The following is a 10,103-nucleotide window of genomic DNA, read 5'->3' as shown; positions in this document are numbered from 1 at the left end:
TTCAACCATGAAAACATACTTCCATGTGTTTCTTTAAAATATTTTTATATATAAAAATGTCGTATATTTTAAATTTTTCATGGGATATATAATATCCCCCAGGGAATGCTGTAGTGTCAGACACAAATTTTAAGCTAACTCCTCTACAAGTATCACTAGAACTGAAATAAACAGCAGATTATACTGGAATCTGGAATATAATATCATCAGGATATAGACAATCCTAGGGTTATAAGTATTTCATTAAGGTAAAAATGAAACAATTAATTATATTGCCCAAATCAGACTGGCTCTTATCAGACACATAATACTAAGCTTATTTTGACACTGTTTCTAAAAAGAGATCCAGTATTGAAAGAATAAACTTTCTCTGGGTACAAAAATAATAATTTTGACCTATTAATGATGATATATATGATAAAATGATGATAAAACATAGTTTTGTTTCCAAACATGCAATAAACCATTACTCTAATGCATAATCACTGTATGAAATAATCACCTGGTTATTATAAAATTGTATGCACCTTGAAATTTTCAGTTCAACTGCTTTTCTTCTGGTATAAGGGAAAATATAATGATTGGTTTCAAATCTATTTTAAGTAATGTAAAATATGTGAGCTTTAGTATATGTTAAAGAAAATAGAGATAAATATGACCCAAATTTATTTATTTATCAAAGTTACAATAAAATAATTTTGAAGAAATACAAAACTGCAAAATAACTGATACTTTTCTCCATAAAGATACCTAATATAATATTTAATAACAAGATAAAACAAAGACACGTTTAATGACTTGTGTTCCACTTTAAAGTCACCTTATTGAACGATACATCATGAAATCAATAGTTGTACATCTAGGAAATTTACCAATGGAGCTCTCTTCCACTGGTGTGTATATTTTAATTTGTCTCATGTGGGTGTCTCTTCCATTCTGGTGATTGGCTAGAACAGCAATCTGTATCATGAATGTGCGAGTTGGCTTCTTATGATTATCAGTTAAGGGAACATGAATCCAGCCACTTGGTTCCACCAATTCCAGTTGCTGCCAAAAAAATTTTAAAAAGTCAGATTATGCTTTTAGTCAGTGAATATAACTTATAATAGTGAATGCACTTATAATAATGAATTAACATTTTGCTCATTGAGAGAATGTCAATATGATAAGAATAGTTACCAATTATTGGGCACTTTTACCATGGTCTGCTTTTACAGTTACTAAGCACTTAACATGTACCATCTTAGCAGACAATATAAAAACAGATGTACGCAGTCTTAATGTTTTCAGAAACTTGTACAACTTACACAACATTAGAAAACACATGTCCCAAACTTTTCAAAACATGTGAAACGTTTTTGTACAGATTAAAAAATACATAATTTTATAATATCACACAAATTGTTTGTTTATACAAACTAAAGTAGCCAATATGGAAAATAACAGTTAAATGTTGCATTGCTGCCAAGAAAACACATATTTCTGGCTTTCTAAGTTCAGAAATACAAAATGCTATGAAATAAAGAATACTAGCTGTAGTGTCAGCAGAATGGGCTTGAATGCCAGTTCCACATCTTATAAACTATTGGAGCTCGGGCATATTACCTAATCACTCTGAGCCTAAATTATATCATTTATGAAAATGGGAATAATATCACCCACCTCATTAGGATATTGGAAAAATTATATAAGATAATGTATATAAAGAAGGAAGCACCATATCTGACATACAACAAGTATTCAATAAATTTTTAAACCAAAAGTTATATAAAATTAACTCCCTAAATAACCAAAGCACTTGAAATACTAAAAAAAAATACACAATCTATGAAATAAGGGCAGCCTCTAGAAAGCTGCAGAAGACAAGGGACAGATTCACTCCTAGAGTATCCAGAAAAGAAAGTAGTTTGCTGATATCTGTTTTTAACCTCTAATATGGTCAACTCTGGGCTTTTTGGTTTCCTCACTGCTGGTATTTTATGAAAGGCTTAAAAGACTTTCGTAAAGTCTTACTAGTATGTTTAAATTATATCTCTTTTACCTCATTGAGGAATATTTTCAGCCTCTAGGACAATGTTTTGCACATAACAATTGCTCAATAAAAATTTGATGAATGAATGTATACATGAATAATCAATCATACTAACTGATCTCATTTTATATCCAAGAAAACAAATTTCAAATGCCTATTTAGCACCATACAAAATTCCTATTACATTCTCTTAGAAAATTTGCTTTCACTGTCTCTGGGACAGCTGTTTCTGAGCTTCTCCTGAACTCCTAATAACTACTATAATCTCTCTCTAAGCTGATGATATTTTATTCTACTAAGAAAATAGGAATGATCAGAAAAAAAAATACCATCTTCCCATCAGCTGTTATATGGTAGTTAAACTATTCCTCTACCTTTTTGAGTTTAGTTCTTCCATTTGTTTGACAGATCCCATCCCATTCTTTCCTTCCCAACCAAAGATTCTGCTCTCCCCAAATAATTTTCTTCTCTCCACTGGATCACTGTTATCAGCATACAAACACGCTGAAATATTTGTTATCTCGCTCTTGTTTCTTTAAGAGACAGGGTCTTGCCCTGTGACCCAGGCTGGAGTGTAGTGGCATGATCACAGCTCACTGCAACCTTGAACTCATGGACTCAAGTGATCCTCCCACTTCAACTTTCTGAGTAGCTGGGACTACAGGTATGCACCATCACCTAGTTCTTTAAAACTTTTTTGTGGGACGGTGTCTTGCTAAGTTGCCCAGGTTGGTCTCAGACTCCTGGCCTTAACGCCTCGGCCTCTCAAAGTGCTGAGACTACAGGTGTGAGCTACCATGCCTCGTCCAATATTTTTCATCTTAAAATGAAAACTAAAACCCTTTCTCAATCCTATGTCCTCCTTCCTCTATTTACTGCCCCAATTCTGTTTTACTTCTCAGCAAAACTCCTTGAAAAGTTGTAGTTAATGTCTCCATTTTTCACCTGCTGTTCCAATCTGAATTTTCTCTCCACCACTGAAACCAATCTTGTCAAAGTCACCAGTGATCTACGCCTTGCCAAATCAATTCTGTCTAAGAACTATTTGATATAGGTAAGGAAGATAGCTATTGTATTCTGGATTTTATTTAACAGAATAGATTAGAGAGCCAAGAAGTTGACTTATTAATGCTAAAGTTTTATATAATATTTTAATTTAAATATATATTATTTTACATAATATTTTAAATATATGTAAAATTTTACATAATATTTTAATTTAAATGAATATATGGTTTTGTATACAAAATACATAACATAGTTTACTAAAGATAGTAATAGAATGTAAATGACAGAGAAAATTACTGGTAACTCAGTAAAGACATAAATTTAAAGCTTAATAAAGTTGACTTATTAATGCTGAGCTAAATAAGATACTTGAAATTATGTGCTTAAAAATACATTTACCTTATTAAGATGTCAATATTACCCAAAATACATATTTTAGGGGCAACCTACACAGTAGTATCCTATTAGTGGCAGGAGAAGTCATATAATAGATCACAAAATCGGCACTACTGCTAATCCAAGGACTACTAGGTCACTTCTGAATAGTCACCACCACTTTTCCTATCACTTAATAGTCTTTCCTTGTGGCTGCTGTGTTATAAAACCTATAACAGTGGAAACTGTATGCACATAGGATCCACTAGATTGTCTCTATGAAGGACTCTTTCAGCCTGGCTCCTGGTCTTCTGCTTATTAGCAGCCTTTAAGTTACTACTTTTACTCTAGTTATGTCTTATTGAAGAGCAGGTTTGCCCCTCCCGAGATACACTGACTGACAATATTAACTCCAGCATAAACAAAGCTTATATTTAAAAAAAAAATTCATCAATAAAAATTATGTCAAATATTAAATATTTAATACAAAGCTGTTTACATGTTTTTTCCTATTGGTAATCACATATCCCTGGAAAATAAAAGAGAAAAGGAACAACTACTTAGTAGTTGCTTTAGGAAAGTTGTCCTCTTCTCCCTACTCTTATTACCTCTCCTTCATTAACTGTTGGGATTCAGCAAACAATACCCAAAATGAAGGCCTCAGAAGCAACCTCAGAAACAAAAGTTTTTCTCTGATGTTCTCCTATCCTCCTGCCTCTCAGTCCCATTCTCCCCAAAGGCTAGCCATAGAAACTAGAATCCCTCTTCTCCAAGCTAGGTCATAGAAACCAGAACCTCTTTTCCCCTAAGCCAGCCATAAAACTTAAAAATATTACTCTAAATTTCACCCCATCTTTCTGTGTAAAAACTGGCCATAAAAGAAATTTTCTGACCTACCTTGTTTAACAGATCATAAGACCCCCATTCCAGGGAGGATCGTGCTCCATGCCCAGGAGAAAGGAGTACATGCTCAGAAAGGCCCAGTAGAATATAGACAGGCCTTGTTGGGTTTCCCCATTCAATCTGTTAGCTTTAGATCATACTCTTTTTTGTCCAATCATATTCCTACACAGCTGTTTATGCGTTGTTGAACCTAAGCATAAAAATGGACAATTTCCTGTATATCTTTGTGTCCTCATTCTGAAGGTGCTCCATGTCACACAAAACTATGATCAAATTTATATGCCTTTTCTCTTATTAATCTGCCTCTTGTCAGTCATTTTCAGCAAAACCTTAGAGGGCAAAGGAGAGGTTTTCCCTTGGCCCCTACATAACCATAGCTGTGACTTAATGAAATTCCATAGAATCCCAAAACAAGCAGCAGATTCTAGAATTTTAACCAACCTTTCAACCTAGAAAGGAATATAACAAGTTAACAGCAATATTGACCTAGTTCTAGAGAAAAAAAAGTCTAATATAAGCCAAAAAAAACTTCAGAAGTTCCAAATGTGTTAAAAAAAAAAAAGGATACCACAAAAGCAGCTTAACAAGGACAGAAGCCAACTCAAAGGGCTCACTATGGAAAGCAAGCTCTTTGCCCTAGTGAAGAAGACGACCACCTAAGAAGATGACTTCGAAAATCAAATCAGTCACCCTGCTACAAATGATCAAATCATTTTGGACTAGCAAGTCAGCAAGGAGTTCTTAGAGAATTAAGATTACATAGCTTAATTGGTCTTAGTTACCTATTTTTTAAAAAAGAGGCATAACAAAAAGAGAAGAACTAGAGTGTTCTAATCTACATGAACAATTTTGAATAAATTTGGAGTCAATGTCAATTAAAAAAGAATAATTTCATCAGAAGCCCAAGATGGTAACAAGTTTTTAAGAAGAAATTACAGAAAATCTTTGACTCTTTGGACCCCCAAAACAATAACAACAACAAAACTACTTTCCAGGTTAATCAGATTTAACTGTCATTAAAAAGCTATACACAGAGGCCGAGGCGGGCGGGTCGCTCAAGTTCAGGAGTTCTAGTCCAGCCTCAGCAAGAGCAAGACCCCATCTCTACTAAAAGTAAAAAAAAATTAATTGGCCAACTAAAAACATATAGAAAAATTAACCAGCACGGTGGCATGTGCCTGTAGTCCCAGCTACTTGGGAGGCTGAGGCAGAAGGATCACTTGAGCCCAGGAGTTTGAGGTTGCACAGAGTGAGACTCTGTCTCAAAAAAAAAAAAAAAAAGCTATACACATGTGTATATAATAAAAATGAGTGCAATGAGCACCACCTGGAGGATGGACACGCTAGAAGCTCTGATTCAGCGGGGGGTTGGGGAGTGGCAAGGGCAATATATGTAACCTTAACAATATTTGTACCCCCATAATATGATGAAATTAAAAAAAACTTTATGTACAAATTATAAACATAATAAAATATACTTTATTTTTGTTGTAAAAGACTAAAAGCCTTATCCAAATAATGAATAATCAAGAAATTATGGCAATGGATAAATGAATGTAGTGCAGTGGAAAGAACATCAGACCAGATGACAAAAGAAGACCTAGATTTGAATTTCATTTCTAGTCTTGAATTTAAACAAATTACTGCTGCTTGCTAACTTTTATTTCTCCATTTATGAGGATGAATCATATGATATTGATTTTATGGATCAAAAATTAAATTATCCTAATTGTTATACTTTCCTCATAGAAATGTTGTAAGATATTAAAATAATAAATTTCATTATTACTAAAGCCATGGGATCCTTTTCAGTTTAAACCTTCTTGTCCTTTCTACAGTTTTTGGTGCAACCTTTCACTGAAATGTTTTTTTCTCACGGTCTCTGTGTTATTACATTCTTCAGGTATTCCTCCCACTTTTCTCATCTCTGCTTTATCTCTCCAGAAACTCCTCCGTCTGTTCCTTTTATGTTGCATTCTGCATAGTTCTGTTCTAAGACTAGGCCCAAAATATAAAGTTTAATCTATTATATATAACCATTAAAATCCATGACTTCAGTACCTCAAGTAACTACGTGCTGATGATTCAAAAATGTACATCTCGTTTTTAGGGGGCAACTTCTGAAGGTACCAGCAAAGGACCAGGTATCTATGGAAGGGAAGGCAAGATAGAAAATTCCACCATAGAAGATACATGAGAAAGGTCTGGACTTCTAAAATGTCATTTTTAAATTCAAGAGGATGCAGTAGTTTGTGGCAAATCAGTGATCCTGCTGAGACTAACTACAGGCACAACACAAAATATCATCATTAGAGGTATCGGAGAGTTGCTCAAGAAATAAGGACTAGTGAAGGCCAGGATTCTGGGGAGGAAAGAAGATCAGAGAGGTGACTGGTCTTTCTGTACCCACTTTAACCATGGGAGCATTTGCTGAATCTGGGAAAGGGCAAGATGCTAAGAATTGTGGCTTTGCCCAGGTAAAGAGTTGTTTCTTAAAGCCAGAGAAACATGTAGAGCTGTTACTAGTGGTCTTTCAGAGAAGACAAAATTAGGGACTTGAAGGGCTTCAAACACGTAGTCTATTTCCCCTCAAAATACTGGCCACATTCTGAAGTTGCCTAGGATAGGAGACTGAAAGGTTAAACAAGGGGCCTCCAAGAAGCAGAGCAGAATGTCTGGCAATCTCTCAGGGCTAAGGAAACAAATACTAGAGAATATGCCAAAGGGAAGAACCATGAACATAACTGGCTCCTGGTTGAAAGCCTTGAGTGGTTAAGCCCTAGGGGTGTTAAAGAACAGAAGTAGAGAAAACCTCATCAAAACTCCAAAGCAGCCTCAACTCAACTCTGGAACTGAGAGGAGTAAAGCATCCCAATCTATCTACCTAATAGAAGAAAAAGTAAACCCTCCCTAGAAAAAGAAAATATCATCTGGAGCAGCTCTATCCAATAGAAAAATAGTGTGGGCCACAAATATAAACCATATATGTAATTATTATTTTTCTAGTTGCAACACTAAAAAGTAAAAAGAAACAGTTGAAATTAAATTTATATTTTGCATATCCAAATATTACTACTTCAACACGTGATGAATATAAAAGGTTATTAATAAGATATTTAAATATGTAAAAAAGATTTTTTCCATGTAAAAAATTAAAATTTATAATTTTTATAAAAATTTATAATAAAAGATTATCTGATAATCATAAATTCTATGATTAAGAAATAATATGCAAAGATGAAGAAAATAAGTGAAAAGATAAAGAATTTGAGAATTAAAATATATTTTAATGGAAGTTCTAGAGTTGAAAAATATCTATAATTAAGAATTTATCAAGTTGGTTTAATAGTTTATATACATCAGAAGACAAAATGGACAATCATTGAAATATATAATTTATTAAAACTAGCAAAAATAAGAAATAGAAAATCTGAATAGAAATATATTTATTAAGGAAATTGACTGATAATTATCACAAACTCCAGGCCCAGATGGCTTTACCAGTTGAACTAGTTTCTTCTAAATATTTAAAGAAGAAATGACATCAATTTTGCACAAAGGTTAACAGAAAACAGAAAAGGAAGAAACACTTTTTAACTCTTTTGATGAGGCCTGCATAATTTTGGTTCCAAGATTTGATAAGGATATTACAAGAAAGAAAAATTACAGACTAATCTTTCTCATGAACACAAATAAAAAAATTAGAACAAAATATTAGCAAATCAGATCCAGCAATATATAAAAAGTATATCATTCCAAGTATGCAAAGTTGGATTGTCATTTGAAAATTAATCAATGCAACTGACTTCATTAATAGTAAAAATGAGAAAACATATTATCTCGTAAGATGTAAAAAAAATTGACAAAATTCAATACCCATTTATGATTTTAAAACTCATCCAATTAGAAACAGAATGCAATTTCCTTAATAGGAAAAGCAGCATCTTTCAAACAACTTATAGCACACATTATATACAATAATGAAATACTGAAAACTTTCTCAGTGAGCTCATGAAGAAGACAAGATTGACCAATATCATCACTTCCATTTAACATTGTACCAGAGGTACAATGCAATAGGGCAAAGAAAAAGAAGGGAAACAAAGGGAAAAGAACTAAATGGGAGGAAAGAAGATGAACAAGGATTAGAAAGGTAGAAAACAATAACATTATTTGCAAATTATGTGATCCCATATCTAGAAAATCCAAAAGAATCTACAATTAGAATAAAACAATTAATTTTACAAGGTCACTAGATATAAAGTTAACATAAGGTTATAACTAAAATTGTGGAATTAGGGCAAAAATAGAGTAACAGACCAATAAAACAGATTAGAGAATTTAAAAACAGACCCACACACTTACAGTCATTTGATTTTTATCAAAGATGGCATTTCAGATCATTAAGAGAAGGAAGGTTTCTTCAAGTTATGATGGCGGATGATTTGGATTTCCATTTGGGAAAATAAAAAAGATTCTTGACCCCTACACTTCTCACCATAAACAAAAATCAGCTCCAGATGGGTTTAGATGTAAATGTCAAAGGTAAAATGATAAAGCTGCTAGAAAAAAATAAAACATTTTTGTGACCTCGGAGCTAATAACATTTTCTTAAATAGATCACAAAAACCACCAATCAACTAACATTAACTACTTTAAAGTTAAGAAATTTTGTTTATCAAAAAATATCATTAAGAAAGTAAAAAAACAAGCACCACACTGGGAAATCCTATTCATATATCCACCAAAGGACACTTATTTTGAATATAAAAAGACCTACTACAAATCAAAGAAGTTATATATCCAGCAGAAATACAATGTGTACTAGAATGTTCATAGGAGCCAAACTATCTAAATACCACATCAACAATCAAATGGTTAAATAGGCTGGCGCAGTGGCTCACATCTGTAATCCCAGCACTTTGAGAGGCCAAGGTGGGAGGATCACTTTAGCTTAGGAATTCTAGACCAGCTGGGGCCACATAGCAAAACCCTGTCTCTAAACAAAATTTAAAAATTTGCTAGGCATAGTGGCACACACCTGTAGTTCTAGCTACTCAGAAGGCTGAGTTGGGAGGATTGGATTGCTTGAACCCAGGAGTTTGAGGCTGCAGTCACCTAAGGATAAATAAAGTGGAGTATATTCACAACATGGAATGCTATACAGAAGTGAGGATGAATGATGAACAATTTATAACTACCCAACTATTACAATGACTCACAAATATAAGGTTGAATAAAAGAAACCAGACACAAAACAGTATGCATAATATGATTCCATTTCTATAAAGCAAGAAAAAAACAAAAAAATTTTTTTAAACACAGGTGAAAAAAATCTATACTATTAGACTCAGAATAAAGGTTAGCCTTCAGGAAGTGTCATGAAGCATAACCAAGGTTTCTGTATTTTTATCTGGTTGCTGAGTGTTTTGTTTGTGAAAATTCAATAAGCTGTTCATTTATAATATGTAGACTTTCAGTATCAATATAAAATAAATTTTTTTTTTTAAAAAAGGCCTTCTCTGTGACTGTGATGCCTACAGCTATTTCAAGCATGTTCTCATACAACAATGTCCAAAAAGGCTGTCTCTTTTAATTACAAAGGAAAATGTAGAAGTTCTAAAAGTTATCAGATTTCCCATTGGCCATGCCTGGATCACATGCTTATGCAGTAGCTGAAAGGAAAGTTGGAAATGGAATATCTGGAATTTTCTATTTTTATGATGGAAAGTAGTCTTTATTGGCAAGGAAGAAAAACAGAGGAATTTTGCATAGGTAACCAAAA

The 10,103-nt window shown here is 33.2% G+C and overlaps 1 protein-coding gene across 2 annotated transcripts in view; it reads right to left on the bottom strand.

Annotated features, from left to right (window-relative positions):
• Nucleotides 1-655: 655 nt before the first annotated feature.
• Nucleotides 656-10,103, bottom strand: part of ANAPC10 (anaphase promoting complex subunit 10) — a 58,845-nt gene continuing 49,397 nt past the window's right edge. Inside the window, exons 5-6 of one of the 2 annotated variants that reach the window (XM_076010598.1) lie at nt 9,360-9,436; nt 914-1,047 (exon numbers count right to left, since the gene is read on the bottom strand). In XM_076010598.1, the coding sequence (XP_075866713.1) occupies nt 9,368-9,436 (69 nt within the window). In that variant the 3' untranslated portion in view covers nt 914-1,047; nt 9,360-9,367. Of the gene's footprint in view, nt 1,048-9,359; nt 9,437-10,103 lie in introns of both variants that reach the window. The other variant, XM_012783798.2, reaches the window with a different exon arrangement.

Source organism: Microcebus murinus, chromosome 15, assembly GCF_040939455.1.
Source record: "Microcebus murinus isolate Inina chromosome 15, M.murinus_Inina_mat1.0, whole genome shotgun sequence".
NCBI lineage: Eukaryota > Metazoa > Chordata > Mammalia > Primates > Cheirogaleidae > Microcebus > Microcebus murinus.
This window is presented reverse-complemented; position numbering and strand designations above follow the sequence as displayed.